At 49.5% G+C, this 26,410-nt stretch overlaps 2 protein-coding genes across 3 annotated transcripts; both read left to right on the top strand.

The window, feature by feature from the left end:
* Nucleotides 1-1,337: 1,337 nt before the first annotated feature.
* TAT (tyrosine aminotransferase) lies at nucleotides 1,338-10,018 on the top strand. 2 transcript variants are annotated; one of them, XM_027783855.2, is made up of 13 exons: nucleotides 1,355-1,447; nucleotides 1,790-1,906; nucleotides 3,084-3,326; nucleotides 3,499-3,603; nucleotides 4,316-4,383; nucleotides 4,733-4,891; nucleotides 5,071-5,209; nucleotides 5,745-5,797; nucleotides 6,176-6,328; nucleotides 7,239-7,367; nucleotides 7,807-7,890; nucleotides 8,541-8,639; nucleotides 9,342-10,018. In XM_027783855.2, exons 3-13 carry the CDS (start codon nucleotides 3,092-3,094, stop codon nucleotides 9,483-9,485), a joined length of 1,368 nt encoding a protein of 455 aa, XP_027639656.1. In that variant the 5' UTR covers nucleotides 1,355-1,447; nucleotides 1,790-1,906; nucleotides 3,084-3,091; the 3' UTR covers nucleotides 9,486-10,018. The 2 variants fall into 2 exon arrangements, with proteins under 2 accessions (XP_027639654.1, XP_027639656.1); XM_027783853.2 differs by lacking the exon at nucleotides 1,790-1,906 and having other exon boundaries at nucleotides 1,338-1,447.
* A 5,535-nt stretch (nucleotides 10,019-15,553) lies between these two features.
* CHST4 (carbohydrate sulfotransferase 4) lies at nucleotides 15,554-26,172 on the top strand. The gene is made up of 2 exons (XM_013297713.3): nucleotides 15,554-16,430; nucleotides 20,246-26,172. Exon 2 carries the CDS (start codon nucleotides 20,259-20,261, stop codon nucleotides 21,396-21,398), a length of 1,140 nt encoding a protein of 379 aa, XP_013153167.1. The 5' UTR covers nucleotides 15,554-16,430; nucleotides 20,246-20,258; the 3' UTR covers nucleotides 21,399-26,172.
* The last annotated feature ends 238 nt before the right edge of the window (nucleotides 26,173-26,410 follow it).

The following is a 26,410-nucleotide window of genomic DNA, read 5'->3' as shown; positions in this document are numbered from 1 at the left end:
ACTTGTGCAGCTCTCAGCGGAAGAGAGCCCAAGCAGCTTCAATACAAAACGTTTCTCTGTGAAGTGTTACTGAAAAGTGCCATTCCTTATCCAGAGCTCGCGGGGTGTGGCTGCTGTGGGAGGCCTGCCAGACAGTCTGGGGCTGGGGTCCCTGGCCAGACCTGCTGGCTGCACCCCACCACCTCCCCCAGCCTGCTGCCAGTCCCATGTCCCTAGCCCCCACTGTGGCCCCAGCAGTGCCATTGCATCACTGTGGTCAATGGCAGGTCATGTCTTCTGAGCAGCATCACCCCAGCCCCAGTGCGGAGTGAAGGGGCCGTTGCTTGCACCTGAGGGGGTGCAGCCTCATTGCTGGCAGTGTAGTGAGCATGAGTTGAGCGCAGGTGGTCCTTCCTCATCCCATGCAGGAGCAGGTGTAAACGGGCAAAAATCACTGTGACCGCTGGCCTCTCGATAAAGGCATCAGCAGGTCTGTGCAAGATTAGCAGGCTCCCTCTTGTCCCTGAGCAACTCTTTGGTCTCTGGCCATTTGCTGTCAAGGCAGTAAGGGAAAACTTGGAGCAGCCCTTAGAACCTAGGGAGAGTGTGGGTGCCTCTCTTATTTCTCCCAGGCCTGCAAGAGTCAAGGGACAGGAAAGCACAGATTTCACATTGCTTAACGAAAAGAGGTCTTCTGGGAATGGTGTCACCTGTGCTTTGCAGTACCATCAGAGAGGGAAGAATGGCATCATTTCTGTTAGCTGCTAAAACCATGAGTTTGCTTGGGCCCTGCAGCAATCAAAAAAAAAAAAGGGGGGGGGGAGGGGAGAACAAAACGAACAAACCCTTGGCAACTTGAGCTTTCTTTAACCCTTCAGGTCCTGGTGCCTCCAAGACACCAGCCAGGGAAGTGCCTGCCTCCCTTCAGGCTGTGGAGGTAGATGTCTCCTAATTGTAGCAATGCCACAAACTGTCCTTTCACAGCTGGTGCGTTGGGAGCCCAGAGCTTTTTGAGTTCAGGAGAGACTGATGCTTTCCACAGGCTTTGGGGTCCGTCAGTTCACTTTTGATGCATTACAAGGTGCTAGGGCTGGAATACCCGGACCCTGTGCAGATTGGCCCCCGCAGCCTTTCAGGGCTAAGTGAGCAGGTGCCAAAGGACAGCAGCCCAGGAAGCCCGGCTGTGTCCCCCTGTAGCCTGCCCCCAGAAAGAGTTAATGTGCGGGCATGTTCCAGGTGTTTGGAGGGAACACAGTTGCAATGGAGAGGAGAGGGCGTTTTTTTGGGTGGGGAGGGCAGCCCTCTCTGTGAGCCAATGGCTAAACGATTCAGTCCCAACGCCCAGTTTTGAGGCTTATTTCATGGGCAAGAATTTGCAGGAATTTCTTCTCAAGGGGATTTGTCCTGGATGAAAAGTAGGGACTGGACCCCCAAGCTTGTTGGTGGCTCCCTCTCTGTGCTGTAGAAGGTAAAGTGCTATGCTTTGGTTCCTTGCTTCTTATCAGGGGGAGAAGTGGGGAGATCTTCCCTGGCTGCCTACATTGAAGGCATATGTTGTGCTCGTGTCTGCAGCTCCCCTTTGCTTGAGAACCAAGTTGTAGGGTGGTGCAAAGGCTCTGCTGGGATGGGCTCTGTGCTGTGCATTTGGGACTCAGCCCTGCTGTTGAACTGAGATATATGGCTCATTTCCCTGTTCAGTTTTTATGCAGCACTGCTGCACATTTCTTCAGCTGCCTTTCTTTTGGTAGAAAGGAGACCCAGAAGGTATCATCAGCAGAGAAACTTAAGTCTTGCTTTGTGACCCTATTAGATCTGCCTCAGTTACTATAAAAAGGCTAATGAGGCACTGCTGGTGGAGTAACTGCAGCAGCATGGGACATCTCAAGGTGCAGACTTCATTAAAGCAGTGAGAAGTTGCCTGAACCAGGTAATGCTACAACCCTCCACCTCACTTTTTGCAGCAAGGAAGGAATAGCTGCATTGTGAGTATCTGCAAGTGTGGGGCTAAGTAACTGCCATCGGGAAAGGGCCACTGAATTGCCTTTCAATGGAGCAGAGAACCAGGGCAGTACAAAGAGCATAAGCAGGATTACATCCTTGTGTAATCCTTGTGGCAGGATTTCAGGGTAGTGTGCCAGTATCAGCAGGAGTGGGCTTGGTGGCTCACAAGGTCTCTGCTTGCCCTGTGTCCTGTCCCTAACCTTCTGCAGGTGAAAGTCCTCAGTCAGCAGCAGTTTGTAAGGGAGATTTTTGCTGGCTGGGTCTGGCTTGTGCTCTGGGTGTACATTCTGGGGTGCATGCACTTTGAAGCACAGAAGGCTGCTGTTCCTCTGCTGTGCCTTGCTTGTTACTGAGCCTTGGGCAGGACTACAGGCCCTCTTCTTGGGGCAATGCCACCTCCTTGTTTCCCTCTTGGTGGTACCAGGCTTGTTCCCCTTTCTGAGCAATGCCTTTTGATTTAGGGCCTCTGGGCTGTTGCTCCCTGTTGCTCTGCTGACAGAAGCAAGTGTCTGTAACCTATACCTTGCCACTGCCCAGTGCATCTTGGTAACATTAGACCGGAACTACCTTTTTGGCATCTGAGATTTGATTTAAATAGTGCTGCATTTCCATCTGCAGACTGAAGGGACGTTCTGGATGTGAACACACGCGGTGGGCTGATCCTTGTGGTTGCAGCTTGATGTGTGCAAGTTGATAGCTGGGGGAAAGAGGGAGGTGACCTGGCCCTTCTGTTGATGGAACATTGAATCTGCAGTCAAGCAGTGACTACAACATGCTGCTAAATCCTGGCTGCTGGCTTTAGGGGGACCTGCTCCTCCTCAGCACAGCAAGTCCATACTAGGCAATGGTGCAGCTAGCACAGACAGGTGCCTTTATCTTTCCCACTGCACTGTGCTCTCACTCACATGTGGAGTTTCACTCCATCCTGGCTGCGAATACAGCCCTACTTGCTGCTGCTGACTGAGTTGTCCATAGGCAGTAGGTAAGGTCCAAAGGTTTCAGAAGTTTTACATTTGGAGAGTCATGGGCTGTGTCCTCAAATGGTCAGATCCCTTGTTTGGCATGTGTTAACTAAGCCCAAGAAATCCACTTCCCACTGACAGCTCTCAAGATGGACTCGTACCTGATCCAAGTGAGTGGCCATGGAGATCATGCCCCCATGCTGGATGTTCATCTCAAGACCAATGGGAACAGCGTATCATCAGGGAAGGTGAAGGGCAGGAAGCCAAGATGGGCTGTCAGAGCTTCTGAAATGTCAAAGAAGACTTTCAATCCTGTCCGAGCCATTGTAGACAGCATGAAGGTGGAGCCCAACCCAAGGAAAGCTATGATTTCCTTGTCCTTAGGTGAGCGTAGTGCTGAAGCCTCCAGGCAGTGGGGTCAACTGTGTGGCTGGCAGTTTGACGGGCTCTGAAGCACAAAGCTTGTGCAAACACCTGGGGATAGGCCAGCCAGCCACACAGCTCTGTGCCCGTCACAGATCAGTGAGAACTTTACTGTTTTTCAATCTTTGAAAAGGAGACCCAACGGTCTTTGGAAACCTTCCCACAAATGATGAGGTCACACAGGCTGTGAAGGAAGTTTTGGACTTGGGACATTACAACGGTTATGCTCCATCTGTTGGTAAGTTGACAAAGCTTTTCCTGTGAGAGTAAGATGAAAGCAGGTACTAGCCCCTGCCCTGCAGCAGGTATATGGAGCCCACAGACTTCTTCCCAGTAGCACCCTGCAGCTGCCCTTGCCTACAGTCCCATGAACACACAAGCATGGTTATCCCCAGAAACACCTGAAAGCCCTTACCTGTGTGATCTGTTTGAGGCCCAGAGCCTCCCACAGAAGCCATTTGCTCCCACCACCATTTGAGCAGGCAGGGCTTTGGGCACCCAGAAGGGCTCAGGACCGTGTCTCCCAGCTGTGGGCTGCAGCCCAGTTCCATTCTGATCCGCCTTGACCAGGACTCCCCTCGGGCTCCCCGCACTCGCAGACAGGTGAGCCTGGCTCGCCGTTGGTGCAGAGAGCATGAAGCATGCACGGAGCACGGACTCGGCGGTGTCAGAGCGGCTCCTGGGCTGCCCGGCACCCTGCTCCTGCCAGGCCTGTGTCCGGGACGTGCTGGTGCCGGCGCCCGCCTCCCTACCCAGGGCCTGTCCCTGCTCCTGGCCCTGCCCCGGGGCTGCACCGTGCTGGGCCCGAGGCAGAACAGTCTCTGCCATCTAGGGACCGTGTCGCTAACACACGGGCACCCCCCAGCTGGGCGGCAGCTGTAAGCCTTGTGCTGGCAAGGAAAAGGAAAGGGTCTGCAACAACCTCCGCTGTCTGGCTCCTCTCTCCCCAGGCTACCAGTCCTGCCGGCAGGCAGTGGCCGCGTACTACAGCTGCCCCGAGGCACCGCTGGAGGCCCAGGTGCGTGTGCCCCATGGAGACGCTGCTGCCCAGGCTGTGGGCATGGGGCCCTGCCCTGGCTCTCGCCCTCCCCCGTGCAGCTGCAGGGCTGAAGGCTAGCCCCTAGCTGTGCCCTGCAGCGGCCTGCCACTGCTGCCATCCCCTGCCCCCGGCCCTTCTCCAGCTGCCCTGGGAGGAGGCTGAGCTCTCTGCCTGTGGGGGGATTCCTGCTTTCTGTCAGGCTCTGGGCTTGGCTTTTTTGGCTGAGAAGCTGTCACCTGGCAGAGCCTGAGCACTTTGTTACTCCTACATGTCTGGGGCACTTTGGAGTGGCCATGCTTTTCAACTTACTCTTATGTGCTCTTTGCAGGATGTCATCCTGACGAGCGGCTGCAGCCAGGCCATAGAGCTTGCCTTGGCAGTGCTGGCCAACCCAGGCCAGAACATCCTGGTGCCACGGCCTGGCTTCTCCCTCTACAAGACCCTGGCATTGTCTATGGGGATTGAGGTCAAACTCTACAACCTCTTGGTAAGTGGTGGCAGGCCTGGAGGAGGCAGCCCTGACATTCTGCTTTCCAGAGATACCCTGGCTCTGTCTAGGAAGTGGTTGAAGCTGAGATGAGCAGCCCTGGGCACACTGTCACACCTCACCCCGTGTGGCAAGTTCAGTTCCTCAGCCGTTACTTCCCCTTCTCTTTACTTCACTAGCCAGAGAAGGCCTGGGAAATTGATTTGAAACACTTGGAGTCTCTGGTAGATGAGAAGACAGCTTGCCTCATCGTGAACAACCCGTCGAACCCCTGTGGCTCTGTGTTCAGCAAGAGCCACCTCCAGAAGATCCTGGCAGGTGAGCCTGCCTGCGTGTGTCTGGGGCAGGGTTGCAGCCTAGTGCCTGTGCACACTGCCCATGCCTGGATTGCTGCAGCACCATGGCCTAGGGCTTTGCTTCTCTCCTCATGACTGACTCCAGCTCAGGAAGCAGGGCTTGCTCAGTGTGCAGGTTTTGCCTTAGTTGGGCAAGAACATGCAGTGCGTGTGTCTTACTCTTCCTCGAAAGCTCTGTGTGGCTTGGACTGCTCATTTCTCCACTCTAGCTCTGCACAGGGAGAGTGTTCACAGGGAGCCATATGCTTCCGAGACCTGGCCTGTCAGTGGGAGGGCTGTGCTGCCTGTTCCCACAGGTGAGAGCAGAACTGGGCTCAGCCAGGGCAGGGATCTCCAGTGCTTGGGCTCTCCAAATGCATAATCTGTAGGAGGAAGATGGGGACCCTTTGCCTCAGGACAGATCATCCCTCAAAGCCCTGTCAGGCCCTGCAACAAAAGTCAAGTCTGCTCCTGTGGAGAGTGCAGGGTGGCCAGGCTGAACGCCCTCTCTCCCACAGTGGCATCAAGACAGTGCGTGCCCATCCTTGCTGACGAGATCTATGGAGACATGGTGAGTGTCACTTGCAGTCCTTTGCACCCCCATGCTGCCTGTCCTTTGTGACGCGCTTGCCCTTTGGCCATGGCAGCCAGGTCCCCAGAGGTGAGTGATAACTGCACTCTCCTGTACTGTGCCTGGGTCCATGTCCGGAGCTCCCAATCCTCTGGTGTGCCATCCCTCGGGGTACCTCTCATGTCCAGCTCCTTTCTTCTCCCCATACGGCTCACTTTCATGTGAGTGCACTTACCTTGTTCATATCTTGAAGCTGGGAGCTTTCACCACCAATTTCCCATCACTTCCCTGCCTCCCTTTTTGTTGTAACCTCATGCACGCCCCCACAGCTCTTACACCAAGAGGCAGGGACAGCCCTAACACAGGTTCCTGTCACAGGTGTTTGCTGACTGCAAGTATGAACCCATTGCAACTCTCAGCACCAATGTGCCAATCTTGTCCTGTGGTGGCTTGGCAAAGCGGTGGCTAGTCCCTGGCTGGCGGATGGGTTGGATCCTAATTCATGACAGGAGAGATATCTTTGGTAATGAGGTGAGAATTACTGAATGTTGCTGCCACAGCAACAGACCTGCAGTGTCTTCAGTGTGTGGATCACCAGAGCTTTAACTGATACAGGCATGTACTACTCTTTTGCTCTCACATGGGTGTCACCCAATTCCTTACAGGTTTTTCTGCACCTCTAGGCTTTTTATGTCCTTTCCTTACTCCATCTGCTCCCGTACATGACCTTCTACCCATGTCTACGCTGTAACACGCTCCTTGTCTCTGCTGCTTCTTCATATATGCCTTGCTCTTTTTGTGTGCTTCTAATTCCTTCTCAAATAGCTCCAGTGTGCACTGAAGGTATTGTGTGGCTTATCCAGCACCTGAAGTCCGTGTGTGGTCTCTATATGCTCTTACACATTTTCCTCTTAAAAGTAAGAATGAAGCACCTTGCAGTGCTGCCGGTGCTTTATCTGGCTATCTGTCCAGCTGTGTTAAAAGAACAACCATCTGCTGCAGTGACCTTTCCACCTAGAGAGCTTTCTGCAGAGGAAGAGGGAGAAGAGAGGACCAACTGAGTGAGTAGAAGAGCTATGGTTGCTTGTCCCTGCCTGGCTTTAAAAGTGTGGATTGTGGCCCCAAACCTAAGGGAAATGCAAAGTGATATTTGGAACAGCTCTGGCTTTATTTGTATTAGCTGTATTCCAGCCTGGTTTGAGTCAGATTGGGAAGCTCCAAAGGTCATCTCTGTTGGCATTACAGTCTGCAACAGAAGAACAGAGAATGACACTGTAAATAGTCTGCAAATACCTGGCATGTAGTCAAGCAAATATTCTTTAGTACGCTCTATGCTCACTGAAGAGAGGGGTGTGAATAGCTGTAGAGAGTAGGCCTTGGAGCATCCCTTTCCATCAGGGAAGCACAGTCTGAGCTGCAAATATCACCACGTTTTTTTCAGATCAGGGATGGCCTTCTAAGACTGAGTCAAAGGATCCTAGGACCCTGTACAATTGTCCAAGGAGCACTGGAACGTATCTTGCACCAAACACCTCCTGAGTTCTACCACAACACCCTCAGCATCCTCAAGGTAAACAGACTGTAATAGGTCAGCACAGTTTGTTCACGGATTGTTTGGAGAGAGCCGTATCTCTCTAGCTCATCATCCCTCTCCAACCTGCCTCGAGGTGTGGTTCTGTCTGTGACTAGAAGAGCCCAACAAATCCAGTTCCAGCAGGAAACTTCATAACTGCAGCAGAAATACTGGCTGTGATAAGTTTCAGACAGCTCAGCCCTGCAGCTGGAGCTGGTGACCCAGAGGACAGGATGTTTGGCTCTGACTTGCCAAGCTTAGTTCAGTTGCACCTGCTGTACTCAAGGCCATGATCACCCCTACTATTTGCATTTCCTGTCCCTTTATTTGCAGTGGCCAAACCTGTTTATAGTCCCAGTCCAGAGCTTGGGTTCCATTTGCTGAGCTACTTCTTGGAATTCCTCCTGTTTCGAAATTTCTCTTTTCTGCTTTTCAGTCCAATGCTGACCTTTGTTACGCTGCCTTATCAGCTATCCCTGGCCTCCGGCCTGTCCGTCCCGCTGGAGCCATGTACCTTATGGTAAGCGTTTCCAGATCATGAACATTCACACAAAGTCTTGTTGCCAGTGCTTGTCAATGGTTTCAGATTGGTGCTTGGCACCAGGTGTCTGTTACCATGCATTTTCACACTGCCCTGTGTGGGTGATGCATCCCTTTGTCACTTTGAAAGGACAGAGTATGTTGTTCACTTCTCACATAGTAGAGGCTGGTACATTTCACCCACTTGCTCCTGCACAGAGTCACAGAATAATTTGGGTTGGAAGGGACCTTAAAGATCATCTCGTTCCAACGCCCCTGGCACAGGCAGGGATACCTGCCACTAGACCAGTTTGCTCCAAGCCCTATCCAGCCTGGCCTTGAATGCTTCCTGGTATGGGGCATCCATAATCTCTCTCGGCGACCTGTGCCAGTGTTACCAGTTTGTTTACTAAAGGTGTCCTTAACTGAAATTCTAGCTTTATGTAGTTAATCAATACTTCTTAAAGAAGCCCCAGTTTTCATTTATATGTTTCTGTTTGTGTCTTACATTCCAATCAGCTCAAATCATGAGCAAAAATGGAGGGCAGACAGCTGCATTTGACAGGGGAGTTGTTGGGCCACGTGGGTAAGCAGAGACACTGCAGGTAGTTTTGGTGCCCTTGGTTGCCACGTTACATCCCTCTGCTGCAGGTTGAGATTGAGATGGAGCATTTCCCTGAGTTTGAAAATGATGTGGAGTTCACAGAGCGACTCATCTCGGAGCAGTCTGTATTCTGCTTGCCAGCCACGGTGAGGCTAACACTTGAGACCCCCAGGGAACTGTGGGGCCAAAGCAAGGGGCAAGAAGCAACAGCGGTTCACAGCCCTGAGCTCTGGGGACAGGTTGGGAGTTGTGTGTGCAGCGCCCATTGTCTGTAATGGTGTGTTTGTGCTGGCTGTGAGATCCAAGTGCTGTGTGTAGGGCTGGGAAATGGCAGTCTCTGGCTCACCAACAGCCCTCAGACAGGCTGCCAGGATCTTCCCAGCTCCAGGCTTGCTCTGTATTTCTCAAGTTGGCAGAGCTGTATCTCCGAAGCCTATGTACCCCCACACCTCCTTGCTGAAGCTGCTCCCCCAGAGGCCCAGGACTGCTCTCGCCTAAGTTCCTTTCCTCATCCTGTTTCCAGCCCCCACCTCTGTAGGCGCAGGGGGGGACTACAGGCTGAGGATATCTGTGCCCTCCCCTTCCCTAGGTCCTTCCAGCCCATTCCCTGGGTCCTGCATAGGCCACACAGAGTCCTTTGGCCTGTCACCCTCCCAACACCACGACTACACAGATGGAGATGGGAGATTTGCTTGGAACAGCAAAAGTCTAAGGGAGCAAGAGCCCAGCCCTGCTATCCTACACTGACCGTTTTCACTTGCTTGACACAGCACATGGCCCCAGGGCAGGTCTCTGAAACTCCAGCGCTATCCCAGGTAATCTGCCAGCTTTGTCCTTTCTCATTTCAGTGCTTTGAGTACCCAAACTTCTTTCGTGTGGTGATCACTGTGCCTGAGGAGATGATGTTGGAGGCCTGCAGTCGCATTCAGGAGTTCTGTGAGATGCACTACCAGGGTGCTGAGGGGGCCCAGGATCTGGAGTGTGACAAGTAGCTACAGCTGGCCTCCTGCCTCTGCCAGGCTAGACCTTGTGTGAGGCAGCAGCTGGGCAGGCAGGGCTGCTTCCAGCCAGCCCCACATCCCTCCTGCCTGCAAGCAGCTGCTGTCCTGCTGATTCTTTTTGTGCTCCACAAACCCCTCAGCACTATGGGAAGAAGCAGCCAATTCTCTGTCCTCCTCCACTGCACCTTGCACACTCTCTGGCATCCAGTGCCCGTGGTGTCCACATACTCTGCATTTGCACCCTGTGTTGGTCTGTGCCGCCTGCAAACCAGTGGCAGGCAGGAGCACATGGCTGCTCCTGTGCCATTGCCCAGGCCCACATGGCTGGTAGCTCCTGTGCTGGCTGCACACCCCCTCGGGGACCAGAGATCACCGCTGTCTCAGAGGATGAAAGAAAAGTACCCACCTCTCACTTACCTTGTTACCTGAGGAGGCCAGAGCTCTTTATACCAAGCCCTTTGAGTAACAAAGGGGAGTAAGTTATTGTGACTTTTTTTTTTATTAATAAACATTCTGACATGCCAGTCTCCGCACTGTGCTTCTGTTATGCCACATCTGGCTTGGTGGCTGTGCAGATCACCCTTGCCGAGCCTGTGGTGCTGCAGTGCTCTAGGCCTGCCTCTGCCACGCTGCTGGCTGTCTGGGGGGCACGGGGAGAGCACCTCAGGCCCTCAAAGGCACCCACCAGGCACTGAGGGCAGGAGGGGCCCTGCAAGCCTGGCACAGGTTGTACCCTGAAGCTCCTGCCCTGCTGATGCCAGAGGCTCACTGTGGCAGCCTGGACCCTCCCCACAGAACAGCCCTGGCTGCACCTGCCTGCTGGCCCTCCCAGCCCCTTTCCCTGCAGCCCCCTGGCAGAGCAGCAGGTGCTGGCCCTACTGTTGCGGGCTGGTGCTGCCCCCGGCGTAGGAGCCAGCCAAGCCGGTGGCTGGTGCCCAAGACAAGGCTTGGGCAGCCAGCTGGTGAAGAAGCAGGTGGCACCCATGAAATGCTTGTACTGTGCAGGGTGTTTGATGTGCCAGCAGGGTCAGGGTTACTGATTGCTGAATAGCTCAGCTCCATAAAGTAATAAGGAACTGGTGGCCTGGTGTCTGTTTATTCTGTGGAAACAGGAGTGCCTGTGCAGTCAGGACATGGTAACATCCATTGGACCATCTGTTCTGGGGAGCTGCTCAGGGAGCTTCTTTCTGAGGCTGACAGAGGGGTGATTTACAGAGTACCTTACACCGTTGCCTACAACTCTGTTCACCTCCTGCGGAATCAGAGTCTGCAGGCCAACCCTGCCTCCCCAGTGATGGGAAAAATGAGCTAGCTCTAGGTCATACACTGCCAGGTTCTGCAGACACCTCACTGCCTCCCTTTCCTCTGCCCAGGACAAAGGCTGGGTACTCCATTAGAGGGGAGGTTGTAAGAGAAAGACAGCAGGGCATGAAGAGGTCATCTCTTCATTTTGTGCAGGCATGCTCAGGAAACAAAACTTTAATTTGCTTTGATATTCTAGGCTTCACTGTTGCCTTTTTTTTTTTTTGCCTCCCTTCCCACAGTGAAAGTGGAAAAAAAATAGTTTCTTCATCTGAAGAATATTTTTAAGCTACTTCTAAGCAAAACCTCAGGTTTTGTTTCCATACACGTAAAGGTTTTCATGTGGAAATCCAGTTGCCCAGTTTATCTATAATGTGCTTTGCAAATCTGTAGTTTCTAGCTATTACCTTTATGTGCCGTTGGTTTTACCGATCTCTCTGCTCCCATGTATTTCATAGAGAGTTTGCTGAATGACAATAGAAAAGTTCCTTGCTTGTAAGGGTAACTTAGCTCTTTTGTAAAAGAGCTAGTTACAGAGATACTGCAACTGCAAAGCGGAAGGGACTGGGGTGGGAAGTCATCCACCATCCTTATTCTTGCCTACTGCAACTTTGGGTCCTCCTGTGCCAATTCGGACAAATCTATTCATCTCAAACTGCTTTTAAGTCAAAATACAACTTTAAAACTCACCACAAACACAAGGGAAAGGCCATAGCAACATGACTGCAGGAGCACACCAGCCTGCCCTTTGAGAGAAGTCTCATATAGGACATCGTATCAGTCACTTGTCTCATCTTCCCTTGTTCTGGAAGCCACGTGGGGCAAGAGCTGCTCTAGCTCAGGAAGAACTTGCTCTGACTGGAATTTAGCATAGACATTGCACCTTTGCTCCTATGCATTCTGATGCTTGCCTAACTGCTGCATTTCCTTTCCATCTTCTATGAATGATGATGTCTGAAGCAACCAAAATGACTGTATACAGCATCTCTGCCAAACAAGCTCTTTCTGAAAGCCAGAGTTCTGCTCTGTTGCCTTCATCCCTATGAAAGTGATGGGTAATTGACATACGGACTTCTTTCTTTTTTTTTTTTTTTGAAGATCACTGTCAAGTTTCTTTTATGCAAGGAGCAGGGTTTTCCCAGTGCATTTCAAAACACAAAAATGCAGCCGTACTCAAAATCCAGTGATCAGTAGGGAGGTCATGCATGGCCCTTGTGTGAGCAGCCACACATTGTAGCCTTCTGTCACACTCCGTCTTGCAGAGCCATAAACTTCCATCTTTCCCCTACAGCTTTAATGGTGCCAGCTAGAAAATGCCTAAACTCCCTCTGCTTTGAAAGGCAGGCCCCTTTCTGTGGCAAGCAGTCACCAGTGCACAGTCACTGCATTGACTCTTAGGGCAGCTCCCTGGCCTTTGGGGCGCAGGAAACGTGAGCAACCCCATCACACACCTCTTTCAGGTGTATTGCGACACCGGGAAGTAACTGATCCCTCTAAATAAATATTAACAAACACAGGAGAGAGAATTGTCTCCTAAATCTGCCTCTCTGGAAGGAAGGCAAGAAGTGGCAGTGTATCAGTCCTTGTGTTTGGGACTCTAAATGTTTTTCTAAGGTCAAAGTTGTGACCTGAGCCAGACAGGATGCTGCAAGATAGCAAAATTTCCTTCAGATTTTAGAAGACAATGCCCCTCTCATCTCTGACTGGAAACCTGTCAGTGAATAAACATTGCTGAAGGAGGGTGCTCCCAAGGGCAGGGCTCATGAGACAGCTGAGTTGATGTAGTGAAGAGGCGAGAAGGATGCAGAATGTATGAAGGCCTTCATCAGTCGAAGTCCCCTTGTGTGTTGCACAGGGTTGTGATCTATCTTGCATGTGACAGATGGCTCCAGGGTTAATATTTCTCCTCTTGCAGTTAGTGGACAGAGACAGATTTACACAGCAGGATTCCCATGAGCTGCTTTAGATATCAACCTAGTGTAAGCTGTGTTCTACAGAGCAGATGCTCTAAGGTGTTCTAAGAGCAGGTGCTAAAATCCAGTATAGCTTAAAGACTGTGAATAGGGAGAAATTAACTCATTGTCGCTCTTGACAAAAAAAAAAGGTGGTATTACCAAATACAATTTTTATATGCCAGGTTCAGAACAGAGGAAGTAGTTCTCACAACATGCAGCCAAACATATTCTCATTGCCAGGGAATCCTGTTGATGCTAAAAGTATCTGTGAGTTCAAAACTCAATTGGGCAAGTGAATAGAAAAAAATCTAGGTGTTGTGATATGCAAAGACAAGCTTGGTCTCAACTGATTTTAGACAGTTTCAGTGCAGATGCCTGCTCACAAACATCACCCCCTACTCTTGTCACAGCCAACAGAAACAGTAACTTCTGGGACATCACTTACTAGCTTCTTTTGGATACCTACATTCAGAGAGGTGAATCACGTACTCCAGAGCCCGCCGCAGGCCAGGACATCATCTAGGGAGGAAACATTCCTCTTGTTCTTTTCCCTAGCTGTAGGGGAATGAAGACAGTGGGTTGATTGACATTGATGATATGTAGCTGTAGCCTTGCTTTGATGATGTGCCGCTGTGATCCTACAGCAAAGTGGTTAAATAGCTCTGAGGGGTGTAGGAGAAAAAGGTGGATGAAGCAGAGACAAGGAGGAGTGTGGTCTGGCCTCTGGAGGATGCAGAAACAGCATGGACAGTAGAATTTGACCAACGGTAAAGCTTTTTGCTGCTTGCTATTTTGTTTGTGCTGCATTATTTCCTGACTGCTGTAACTCAAATTTTAACACCTAGGCATCTGGTCTTGATGATGGCAGAAGACAGGGCGTGGGGTTGGTCAAACCTTTCAGCTGAGCCTGTTTCTCTCATCAGACTATCAAACACGTGCCCTTAGGGAGGGAGTCCTCTTCAGTGTCAGCACTGAGGTGTTGCCTCTACTCCATACCTTTGACATTACTCCTCAGCCTACTCCTGTTGCTGTTGCACTGGGTTGGGTGTACTCTGTGTATGTGTGCTGGGGAGCACAATGCACGCTCCTTGCTTTTTCAGGTATAAAAAATGGAATGTCTGCCAGCATGGGCAGTTCACAGGGCTCACTGGTTGCTACGTCCCCAGAAAACACCTTTAATCATGGAAGGAGGGTAGAAAGAAGAAATGTGATCAGCTGTTGTGTGAAGTGGAAGCAAGGTGTACAAGGCCAGGTGATATGGGGCTGACTGCTACATGAATCATAGTCACAGAATGGTTTGGGCTGGAAGGGACCTCTAGCCCCAACCCCCTGCCAGGCGCAGGGACACCTGCCATGGCCCAGGCTGCCCCCAGCCCCGTCCAGCCTGGCCTGGGACACCGCCAGGGATGGGGCACCCACAGCTGCTCCGGGCAACTTGTGCCAGTGTCTCGGCAGCCCCATAGTGAAGAATTTCTTCCTGATGTCCAATCTAAATCTCCCCTCTTTCAGTTTAAAACCATTCCCCCTTGTCCTGTCACTGCTACTGCCTTTGCACCAAGCCCCTCTCCAGCTTTCTTGCTGGCCCCTTTAGGTACTGAGAGCTGCTCTAAGGTCTCTCCAGAGCCTTCTCTTGCCAAGGCTAAACAGCCCCAACTCTCTCAGCCTGTCTTCATGGGAGAGATCCTCCAGCCCTCAGATCATCTTCGTGGCCTTCTCTGGGCTTGCTCCAACAGCTCCATGTCCTTCTTATGCTGGGTGCCCCAGAGCTGGATGCAGCACTGCAGGGGGTGTCCTCACCAGAGCAGAGGAGGAGAATCCCCTCTCTCAATCTGCTGGCCAAGCTGCTCTGGATGCAGCCCAGGATATGGTTGGCTTTCCGGCTGCAAGCGCACATTGCCAGGTCATGTAGAGCTTCTTGTCAACCAACACCCTCAAGTTCTCCTTCTGAGGGCTGCTCTCAGTCCATTCTCTGCCCAGTCTGTGTTTGTGCTTGGGACACATGTGTTTCTGCTTTGGTTTATAAAGTTTGAATCAAGACATACAGGGAGAATGATGACCTTTGTTCAGGAGCCAGAGGACTCCTCCTTCACTTTCCACAATGTGCAGGTCTCAGGAAACGTGGTGTGCCGGAGCAGTCGGCACTCCCAAGCCTCATCTTCAAAGGAGGGTACATCTTCCTCCTCTTGTGCCACAGAAGCTGCCTTCTGGAAAGCCCAGCCAAGCAGTTAGAACTTGGGATCTGTGCAACTGTAAAAATCTGCTCAGCCCTGTCACCAGAGGCCTGTACAGCCGCATTCAGTGCTGTCATGCAGCCTGAATATGGGTGCCAAAGGACCAGCATGTCTTGGGCAAACATAATTTGATACACCTCTGTCCATGCAAGTGTTGGTCAGGGAGGAATAAGGCTCCAAGAAGACCCACTGAAGTGGTGTGACCTTTACAAATCAGCTTTGTAACACTTAATGACATACAGGTAAATCCTTCTGACAAATTGTGTCAGTGCAAGGCATAGCAACATGTAGCTGAAATCTCAGTTGTGCAGAACATTGCGTGATTCTTTCTGTAGGGCCATGCCTGGACCACTGCCAGCTTCTCGCCTTGTTTCCCAGCCCAGGGTTACCAGGGCTTGACCATCTGTGTTTGCAATGCAGTAAGTGAAAAGGAGCATGACCTGCGCCGTTCAGATTGTCCCTCCTGCTGGAAGCGCCAGCCTTGCCCAGATTTTTTTTGCTTCTGCTGTCTCCTATACTCCACTTGCCTTCCGAGCAGCTCAGTGGGAACCTTGGCAACAGGGGGCACCATCAAGAGGAGATCTACACCTCTCCAGAGACCGTGTGACAGAAGCAATGAGACCTGGAATGGCCCAAAGCGATTGTCTCTGCATGGTTGCAGAATACCACGTTTCTCTTGAGCCCAGCACTGCTTTGCTACCTTGCCTGGCGCAGCCTCACTGCAGCTCCAGCGCCCTTGTGAATCATTAACAGGCCAAGTCCAGCTGCTTCTCTCACGGCTGCTCCTTTCACACAATTTTCTTTCCCAGCCCCAAAATGTTTAATTCGAGCAAGGCACAGACAAAAAAAGAGAGTCAAAAAGACTTTATGTGAATCTGCCAGCACGGTGAGCAGCCAGAACAATGTGCCCTGTCTCTGCACACCCGGTGGGTAAGCTGGTCCTCCTTGTGAGAAAGGTTCCTGTTTGTCCTTTGCCCTGACATTCCACAGACATGCCTGTTCCTTCTTTCATGGAGAACAGTTTCTCTGGGGCTTGTGGTGGGACTCAATATAAGAGCACCTCTCAGTCTCCATCGTGAATTTCCTGGCCCTTCTCCTTCACTAGCAGCATTGGATCGTTCATGCCCCACAAGAAGCCACCTTTCCCATGCTTTGTGCTTCATGCAGGGTGGAGTTTTTTACTTTAAGGCTGGTCAGAGTAGGCGGGCACTACAGTCAGTCTTAGAGCTGTGACATACAGAAATGAAGGGGATAGGAGGGAGCAGGCACAGGTGTAGGTAAGAGCGTACAGGTGTGTATGAGAGCCGGGCATGAAGGTAGACTGCTAGTATGTGAACGTGCAGCTATTCGGGTGGCTGCCTGGAGGAGCGTGTGCCACAGCAGTGTGGGTGTGTTAGGACAACTTTGCTTGAACCAGGTCTTGTAGCGCTTCAAGAGGACTTGTTAAGGTGAGATTTTCAACCATTTCTTGATGTGTGGATGATGTGGTGCTCAGAAGTGTATTCACTGCTCATGCTCAGCAGCCTGAACTGGGAGATAGTTTTTGTGAAACACTGTAAACATATGAATGCCAGTAAATTGCTACATGATTCCTCCTACAGACAGAAGCTGTTGGCCTGTCTTAGAGGGTAGTTCCTGCTTCTCCAAGCTTTCTTCTCAGTGCCCTTTCCCAGTGTTCCCCACCAGTGACAGTCATGCCATCTGTTCCCCTCTGAATGGGCAGATGCTACTTTTAATTCTGAGAGGCTGATTAGGCCAAATTGAGGAAGGATTTCATAAAACTATGAGCAATCATTAGTGCCATCTCAAAGACCAGTGTCTGGGGCTTCCTCGACACTAGACCCTCTTTGCTACGCTACTACCAGTACAGCAGTGAGGGATCTGTACAGGTCTGGAGAGCTTCCCTGGACTTGCAGAGCACTCAGCCACAGTTTGCATAACACAAGGTATTTTGGGCTATACTGTTATGCAGCCCCTGCATGCACAGGCTCCACAAACCTGTGCTCTGGGGACATGCTGCCCATGCTCAGAGTGTGTCTGGTGGCTATGTCTCCCTGGGACTGCTTGCTGCTTTCTGTAATGCTCTTTCTTTGCCAGGCTCAAGCTTTTCCAAGACCCCTGTGTGCTTCTGGAAAAGCTTAAAAGTCTGTTTGGCTTTTTAGAGACTCTGGTTGCTCGGGCAGGCAGATATGAATTCTTTGTGTCCTCATACCTGTGCTGTGGGAAACCCTAATGTGTTGAGACTGGGTTGTCGTACCTTTCAGTAGTTTTTGTTTTTCACCCTTAGTGCCTTGAGATTCTTCTTGTTCTTTCTGCTCTCAGCCAAACCCTGGCTCATCTCTCTGCTGGGTGACAACATGCCTTTTTTGTTCTGCAGCTGAGATTGCCTCTATTATTCTGGGCCGATCTTTACTCTGCAGTTCTGTGAGGGCTTCATATTTCATTTCTGCAGTATGAAATGAACAGAATCACTTGTGACTCTAGATGTTTGCCATAGGGAAAACATGACTAAGCTGAAGACTTTAGTTTAGAAACAACCCAACTGCCATAATCAAGAGATAGTGGTGAAAACTAAGGTTATGTAATTAGTATTTCTTTCATATTAGGAAATGTCTGATAGAACCTCTACTGCTCTTTGCTGCTCCTCTATTCCACTTCACCAGGCACATGCAACTTATTTCAGTCATTCTCCCCTCAATGATCATCACAACCTCTTGTGCAAGACTGAGGAAGCTGTTGAGGCTGTGGCCTCACATGAGGACATGCTACCAAGAGCAGTCACAGGCATGGTCTGCATATGCTGTGAAATATCTGAAACATCCAGCTCTCCTACCCTGGTGTGACTCTATATAAAAGCACACGCTTGCTTCCCAAAAAGTCTGAATCCATTCTCTTTGACTGAGACTATTCACACATGGGTTTCCAGAGAAATAATGATTTCTGTGTTTTTAAATCTGCCTGGGTATCTTAATGCTAGTGTTAATGTCTGCTCACAGAGTTTTTTTCTCAATTAAGAGCTTCTGGCTGTAGTCCAGGAACTCTGTCAGGAGTGTTTGAATAATTATATTAATAGTGCCAGATGGAAGTGATATCATCAAAGTTCATTCAGGGGCCAGCACTTCTGGTAAACACTGCTGTATTCATTTACAAGGAGGAAGCTGATACATGAGTTATTTTTATAAGTCTTTGTCTGCAGCTCTTCCTACACTGGGAAATTATAATCGCTGCCTGATAAACCCTAAACTCAAAATGAACGCTCAGCGAGTAGATTAGATGAACAGGCCAATATATGCATATATGCCGAGGGAAAAGATGACCTAACCAGTTAGCAGTAGTGACTGTGCTTGGAAATCCTGACAGCAGTGCTACAGGAACTGAAATCATGGAAGGAGGCACCTCCATGCAAATTAGTCTGTAAGCTGTGCTGCAGAGGGAAATTCAGGCAGGGCATGAGGAGGAGGTTAGGGAAACTTTGACCATCGACCCAGAAGATAACGTGGTATGCACACAGTGGGGAAGCAGTGTCTGCACTGTGGCCAGCTGGGGCATGCTCTGTGCTGCAGCTGCTTCAGTAGGGAGGCAGCTGCTCTGCATGGGCATGGCTGTCTGAATTGGTGCAGTCATGGGCTGCACAAAGGCAGCGTACAAAGCCGTGAGGAGCTGGGCTCCAGTGCTGCTCTGTCCAAGAGGGCTTCCAGCTGGCCCTGCAGCCCTCAAGGCCCTGCTCTCTCTATCCTGCCTGGCTGCAGAAGCACCTGGAAGGACTGACCATGACTGAAAACCAGCAAGGTTTTTTAATTTTAGTTCACCTTGGGAGGTGTAAAGTGGTTTCACTGGCCAGAGAAGCCTGTCACCTTTGCAGCACAGCCGAACTGCCGGCCCGGCACATGGTGGCAGGGGAGCACAGCACCCTATGTGGACGTCAGTGGCACCCATCGGCGGGCAGCCAGGGCTGCGGGCACCCGCCTGTATTCACAGCACAGTCAGGCACGGCTAGCAGGGGGGAGGAGAGCACACAAGAGAGGAGCAGTTGGCAGAGCATGGTTTAATATACTCTTAAAAATGAGGTGAATCTTTCCTGCCCCAGATCCCATCCCTGATGGTATACTCCCTGCGCATGCCTGTGCCAGCCAGTGCTCAGGCTCTGAATTGTCCCCAGCAGCAAAATGGACATTTTCCAACAATTAAATCATCCTGAACAGGCAGGATAGATGTTCCGTGAAAGAAACAGATTTGGGTGGCTCTTTGAGTTGGACTAACATGTTCTATTGTACTTCTCATAAAGACCTACAGGATGAGTGGGGCTGGAGGGAGGGGTAGCAGGGGTCTTTATAAAGGAGTTAGGCTAAGAAAGGGTTAGTTGTAGGTAAGCCTGCCTACACAAAGATGGATGAGATAAACCCTTGTGGACCTTTCTAGCAAAATTGCCTATGACGCTCTGATTGTGGAGAAGATCTTGTTGTGCTTGGATTTATTACAGTGCCAAATGACTTCCCTTGGTATGTGAGTTTTTGCCTGGGATGACAATAAATGTATCCTGAAATCCCAAAAATAATATAAGCAAAAGAAGTTGAAGCCTCCACTGTATTTTTAAAGCATTCTGGCATAAAAATAGTTGTAAAAGGTCATCAGAGCAGGAGTCTAAAAGTAACTGTGCGGAACTGTTGAATTCTCCACAAAAACTGCTTGTTCCATCTTTCCTCCATAAAAATTGCTGAGGTCATGACCGTAAGGATTGTGTAAACTAAGTACATGTTTCGTAGAATCACAGAATGGTTTGGGCTGGAAGGGACCTTAAAGACCATCTAGCCCCAACCCCCCGCCAGGGGCAGGGGCACCTGCCATGGCCCAGGCTGCCCCCAGCCCCATCCAGCCTGGCCTGGGACACTGCCAGGGATGGGGCACCCACAGCTGCTCCGGGCAGCCTGGGCCAGCTCCTCACCACACCATTTGTGTATACTGACATTTTGATACACTGAACTAACTCTTAAACTTTGATAAAAGCGCAGACAAGCTTTCCAGTGATCTTCTAGGACTGCATTAGAATGGGTTACCAACAAACAGTGGTTTTGTTACAGAAAATGTTCAGCCCTGCAGTGTTATGTCCGTTCCAAAGATACCTTGTGCACTGGTTGTCACAGTGTCAGCAGTGTGTGGCAGCTTTCCAGAACCCTGAGCCTGCAGAGGGATTGGCAGGAGCCTGATGCACCACATCCTGCTTTCCTCATGATCCTGTAATGCTGAACTTCCTCTGTCTCTGCAGGTCCCTTGCAACCATGATGAATTCTAGAAGGGTGCAGGTTCTCCTGATTCTGGCAGTTTTGGCCTTCCTCCTGATCCACTTGTACTTCCTACCCTGCAGCAACAATGCCCCCATGGAGGAAAAACCTTCTCCAGTCCACATCCTCATTCTTTCCTCCTGGCGGTCGGGATCTTCCTTTACTGGACAAATCTTCAGTCAGCATCCCCGCGTCTTCTACCTGATGGAGCCCGCGTGGCACGTGTGGGTTACGATGTACCAGAACAGTGCCAAGGTCTTGCACATGGCAGTGCGGGACCTGGTCAGGTCGGTCTTTCTGTGCGACATGTCTGTGTTTGATGCTTACATGTCTAGCCAGAAGAAAAAGTCTGATTTATTTCAGTGGGAAACAAGCCGAGCCTTGTGCTCCCCCCCTGCCTGTGACTCGTTCAGTCGCAGTGACATAATCACTGCAGGCAACTGCCGAACCATCTGTGGCAAGTACCCGTTCAGCAAGGTGGAGGAAGCCTGTAAAACTTACAGCCATGTTGTTATCAAGGAGGTTCGGTTCTTTGACCTGAAGGTCCTCTACCCACTTCTCACTGATCCGTCCCTGAACCTCAAAATCATTCACTTGGTCCGTGATCCTCGGGCTGTGTTCAAGTCCCGAGAGAACACAGTGGCAGACTTGAAACTTGACAGTAACATTGTTGTGGGGTCCCAGAGGACAAAGGGAGAGATGGGGCCCTACAACACAATGCAAGCAATCTGCAAAAGCCATGTCGAGATTTACAAGGCAGGCAGGCATGCCATTCCCAGCTTCCTGAAAGATCGCTACCTGCTGGTTCGCTATGAAGACATTGTCAGAGACCCGCTAGCAAGGGCTGCCGAGATGTACAGGTTTGCAGAACTCCATTTCACACCAGCACTTCAGAAGTGGGTGCACAACATCACTCATGGGAAGGGGCAAGGAGCACAGGCCTTTGATATTGGGTCCAGAGATGCGCTGAGAGTATCACAGGCCTGGAGGGAGACCCTTCCCTTCCAGAAAATAGAAAAAGTGCAAAATGTGTGCAAGGATGCGATGGAGTTGCTAGGCTACCGGCTCATTCGGTCCGAAGAAGAGCAAAAAAATATGTTGCTGGATCTCTTGTTTGCCCACAACTCCTCTGAGTAACCAATTCTGAAGGCAGAAAAACTGTTCTCTGCACCTGCTCTCTGAAGGCTGCAGAGTGGAGAACTCTTTACTAGAGAGAAAGAGGACAGAGGTGCATGCATGGGGGTGCTGTGCAAGGACAAATAACACAGGAACCCCAGCTGCACCAACAAGTGCTTTCTCAGCAGCACACTCACTCTGCCAGGCCCCTGCAGGCTCAGCCACAAGGGAGGCTGAAGTGATGCAAGTCACTTAATTTTCCAAATTAAGTCCATGGATTATGTGAAAGAGGAAGAAGTTGGAGACTGGAGCAAACAATGCCAAAGGAGGGGGAGCAGAGAGCAGAGCTCAAGCCCCTCATAGGCCACAGCTAAATATTAGTTGAAACCACATGGAGCAATTGCACTGCAAAGGAGGAGGAGAGAGATATAAATGGAAGTGGAATAAAGATAACATTATTTGTCTTGCTGGATGTTACTAGGATACTTAATGCCAGAAGAGATACAAGGATGACTAGACATTGGTTTCTGGAAAGATCCTTTATTCAGAATGGTTGAGTTTTCAAGCCCAGCTTTTCTTTTGCTCCATTCCAGTGCCTGGGCATCCAGCTTTGGTGGCAATGTTGGTGAAATGTTTGTGTTCACTTACTATATAATGGGAAAATGGAATAAACCAGCTATAATTGAAAATAAGAATTCCTGGGTTTGTATATGGGGATTCACTTATTTTTCAGCTGAAATAATTTTGTCTTCTAGCTTTGAAAACCAAGAATACTTCTTCCCTGGGAGTTCTTACAGTCCGCATGTGTGACTGAGAAGAATTTATGCTAAGGTTGGGATTGTAAAGACAAGGTAAGGACACAGGTTCCCTGAGTATAGATACTGGAACTGGGAAGAAGGTTTTTTGGGAGTGGACTGAAGAAGTTGAGAGGAGACGAGGAAGTTACTCTGTTGAATTATTTGGTGAGAGCATTTCCTGTCTTAGAGCACAACAAAATTATGTTTAATAGACTATGCCATCCTCCACCATCACCACTGCAGATGCCATTCTCCCACCTCCAATGGGAACATGTAGCTCAAACCTGAACAACCGAATTACTTTTACCTGTTCTTAAGTGTTCCACAAGACAGAGAAAAGCTTGTTACCAGACCTGGGGAGTGAAATGCCTACAAACACCTCCTTCTAAACATCCTCTTTTGTGTGTAAATCGCAGAGTCCCTTTAACATTTGTCTATTTAACAGTGCATTCAGAGATTGCCCCAGAGCTGGGATCAGAAGCATTAACGAGGGATGAGGCTCAATTCTGAGGGTGTGCATCCTCGGGAGAAAGCGGTCAAGGCAAGGCTGGACACTGGAGGTGATCTGAGGAGGCTCCGGGCAGGATCAGGGTGTTCAGGGCCATGGGAAGCTGTGTTCCCCTTCCCTCCCCACCAGCACCCCTGGCCCCTGGGTCACTGCTCCTCTTCCCTGCCTGCAGCCCCTTGCCCCAGGGCCCTGTTCACTTTGCCAGTCAGCCACCCTCCCCTTGCTAGTGAAGCCCTGGCAAGGAGCGCTCATCTTAAACCTGCCAGAAGGGCATTTGGTGCCCGCTAGAGAAAAAAGTGACGGTGTCTACCTGGAGGACTAGACCTCATTTGCATGTTATTCAAGAGTTGCAAGACCTTCTTAAAAAGAGAAACACCAACTGCTGCATTTTAAAACTGGGGATATAGTGACTGTGTTCACATTTGAAGATGTACAGGCAAGAAACATGTACAGCGTCTGGCCTCTACCTGCTGTGTGTATTTGAAGGGTGGCTGAGAAGGGTTCACCTTAACTGCACAGCCATCTCTAATGGCTGGAAGGAGGCTCTTCTGACAAAATCACAGCAGCTGGGCTGGTTGGGCAGTTTTGTACCAGAGAATTAACAAGGGCTTTGTTATGTGGGGATCCTGCTGGGGAAAGTAACCTTCCAGACACTGAGCAGTTATGTTGGTTGGCAAGAGAAAGTAGCTGCTAGCTAAAGCATGGACCTGTGGAATGAACCAAAGACCCACCCCCAGTTAAACAGTCAGCTCTGAGACCACAAAGAGGAGCAGCCTAGAGAAGTGGGAGAGCTCCTCAGCCCAGAACAGCTGTGTAGACACCTTCACTGGGGTAGGCATCAGCACTCCAGATCCTGTGTGTCCCTTTAGGGTAAGAGATTATCCTGCAGCAGTTAGGACAAGAGTTGTAGGATGAACTGTGCAATAGCGAGCAGTGAGCAGCAGAGGTTAGTTGCCCAGCAAGGCAGCTCTAGAAGCAGAACTGGCCAGCAGTGGGAAAGATGGTATGGGCAGGAGGAAGGAGCCTTCCTTTCAATTTTTGTTACGCTCAGTATTATTATTGTTAATTATTTAGGTTTCACAGGCCGGTGTTTTGTTGCAGCATTTCTATTATCCATGAAATTATATTTCTTCAAGTGCCCACGTGTACACTTGTGCCTTGTAAGGGGTGGCCCGTAGCTTGTTACCCAGTTCGCAGGGTTTTCCTGGTTTCTGGGTGCAGGACTAGACGAATGTCCGTGTTTCTGAAGGAGCCCTTTGAAACTGAGTCCAGACATCTCTTACCACTGAACAGGGCTTAGCATGTTGAATTATTCAGATGTTCTGCGAAGTCTGTACACCATTTCTCCTATAGCTGCTAGCGATTTCCTTCAGCACGAAGTCAGTCTCTATCCAAATTTCACTTTCAGTCATGGTTTTCTTTTGGACGAAGCAATTGGCACTGATCACCAAAACTAAAAACATATAAAAGCAGCTGTGGGTGATTACAGGATGTTTCCTTCTCAGGGGCATGGTTTCTCCCTGGAGACCACTAAGACAGGGCTCCTTTAAGTATGAATCCTATTTTTTAAAACAAAGCTGTTACTCTTAGTGGTTGCAAAGACTCCAGGTGCTATTCCCATAATCTTTCCAGAGTCTGAATTTCCATTTAATCATTTGTAAAACTGAAATAATAGTGACTCCATTCAGAAGAGGCAGATCTCAGTCTTGTATTGTGTAAGTAAGTGTTTGAAGTAGATTCATAGAGGAGACATCAGAAACTGTATCCAGCATTTAGGCTGTAGTGACATTTACAGACCGCCTGCTACCATAGCACTGTGGATATCTATATTCCTAGAGCTAAAACCCTAATCCCTGCAAAGGGTGGGATGTTGTATAGTATGGAAATCATAGTCTTACTACTAGGGAACCTGTTGCATGGCAAAATCCACGCTGAGTGGCCAGTGCTCCATGCTAGGAGGCACCGGCATCATGATAGTACCCCACTGAAAGAATGTTAATCTTCCGTTACATAGTGTTTATGCAAATTTAGGGCAGGCTGGCATAGAGAAGCAGGACTCGTACTGCACCAGAGCAGCACACAGCCACCATGTTTCTTTTCAAGTCCCCTTAAAATGGACCTTAACTCAACATGCTCCACTAAAAGCATGGCATCTCAGAAGTCTGCTCTTAATGAAGTCACAGTACAGAGCTTCCTACTTCAAGCACCAAGAAGCCTGTTTCTGAGCAAAAGTAGACTCTTTTCAGTACATAACTAATTATATCTCTACATTAACCACTTTCAGCTTCAGTGGCATCATTTTTATTATGGATACTTGTTTTCAGTGGACTCAGTCAATTCCTTGTATCAAATATTTAGCTGGACAAAAACCTTCAGTGTTTCCAGTCAGCCAGTAAACAAATGACATTAAGAATAACATCTGATGTATTTTCCTATTGTACTCTTTCAAAAATCACTTTAACTTCTGCTTCCTAAGCTTAGTCAGAGGAAAAATCAGGATTGTTGATTTCAGTATATCTTTACTACACTCCTTTAGCCATGTTTCCTCAATACCATTGGTAAGACTTTCTTCTGGAAGCACCAAAGCCACACAGTGTGGTCACATGAATATTTAAAGTTGCCTTCATGCAAGCAAAGATGACTTAAAGTACTTTGTGGAGTAGGAAAAGAAACAACAAAAAAATACCCAGACTTTCAAGATGGTGAGCATGACATTTAAAACTATGGCTACTTCCTTTCACACAAGTATAAAACTGAAGATAGTGGAAGTCTGTTTAGAAACGAATGTCACCTTTGCATTGTGCAAGTTCAGAAAAGTAAACTGCTTTTATACCACTGAAGTGTAAGATGGAGAGGTCACCAACTCTTTGGTATTCCTGTCTGTTGCTCTTCAACCTGGTGCATGCAATTGGTTCTTCACTGGTAACTTAGTTATGAAAGGCCAGAATTCATAATTTTTGATGAATGCTGGCCAACTCTAGAAGGAAGCAAATGGGAAACACCCAAATTCCAGATAATAGTTTGCAGACCCAGTATTTCTGCCTCTGGAATTGTCTTTCACTCAAGGTTTTGGCATGCACGTTGCCACTCACCCTTCCAGGTTTACAATATTGCTGCTCCAGGCAGTAACACAAAGAAACTTGGAGCTACAAAAAGAGCATTCCTGACAGTGCAGGGACCCAATATGAACATGGAAAGCCAAACTGTCTCCAGCATACTGGAAGGAAGGTAAGATAAAGCAGAGAAAACAAGGACTTTCTACCGTGGGAGAAGGCAGAACCATACGATATAGTGACATCTCCAGGTCCTGTCAATGGGAAGCTGGACTGAAGAGACCTATACCCATGTGCCTGCACATGCAAGAGTGCATCTGTGGATAAGCAATGGCTTTCAGGCGTTCAGAACAGACACAAGAAGGCTACCTTTAGTGAGCTGTACTCTTTGTGTCTTCGTTCCTGCGCATACCGAGTGCTCCAAGTGCATATGGAAAGGTTCTCGGTGTCAGACAACAGCATTTGTATAGTTCTGCAAAGGTAAAAGCACTGTATGTGGAAGTTTGCACGTGTATGTCTGACTAATTGCCCCGAAAAAGACAAAATCTTAAAATAAGCATCACTTGGAATTATAAAAGGATGTAATAAGTCTTTATTATTTATAAGGTATCTTTTTATATTGCAGGCATTTAAAGTGTTCTCACTTTGGATTGTAGAGCAGTTTTGGTTAATTAA

This window comes from Falco peregrinus, chromosome 14 (assembly GCF_023634155.1).
Source record: "Falco peregrinus isolate bFalPer1 chromosome 14, bFalPer1.pri, whole genome shotgun sequence".
In the NCBI taxonomy this organism is placed as follows: domain Eukaryota; kingdom Metazoa; phylum Chordata; class Aves; order Falconiformes; family Falconidae; genus Falco; species Falco peregrinus.
This window is presented reverse-complemented; position numbering and strand designations above follow the sequence as displayed.

Coding starts and splice junctions, on each gene's coding strand:
- TAT (XM_027783853.2), top strand. CDS start 3,092: ATGGACTCGTACCTGATCCAAGTGAGTGGCCATGGAGATCATGCCCCC. Junction 3,604..4,315: donor CGGTTATGCTCCATCTGTTG/GTAAGTTGACAA, acceptor CTCTCTCCCCAG/GCTACCAGTCCTGCCGGCAG. Junction 4,384..4,732: donor AGGCACCGCTGGAGGCCCAG/GTGCGTGTGCCC, acceptor TGCTCTTTGCAG/GATGTCATCCTGACGAGCGG.
- CHST4 (XM_013297713.3), top strand. CDS start 20,259: ATGATGAATTCTAGAAGGGTGCAGGTTCTCCTGATTCTGGCAGTTTTG.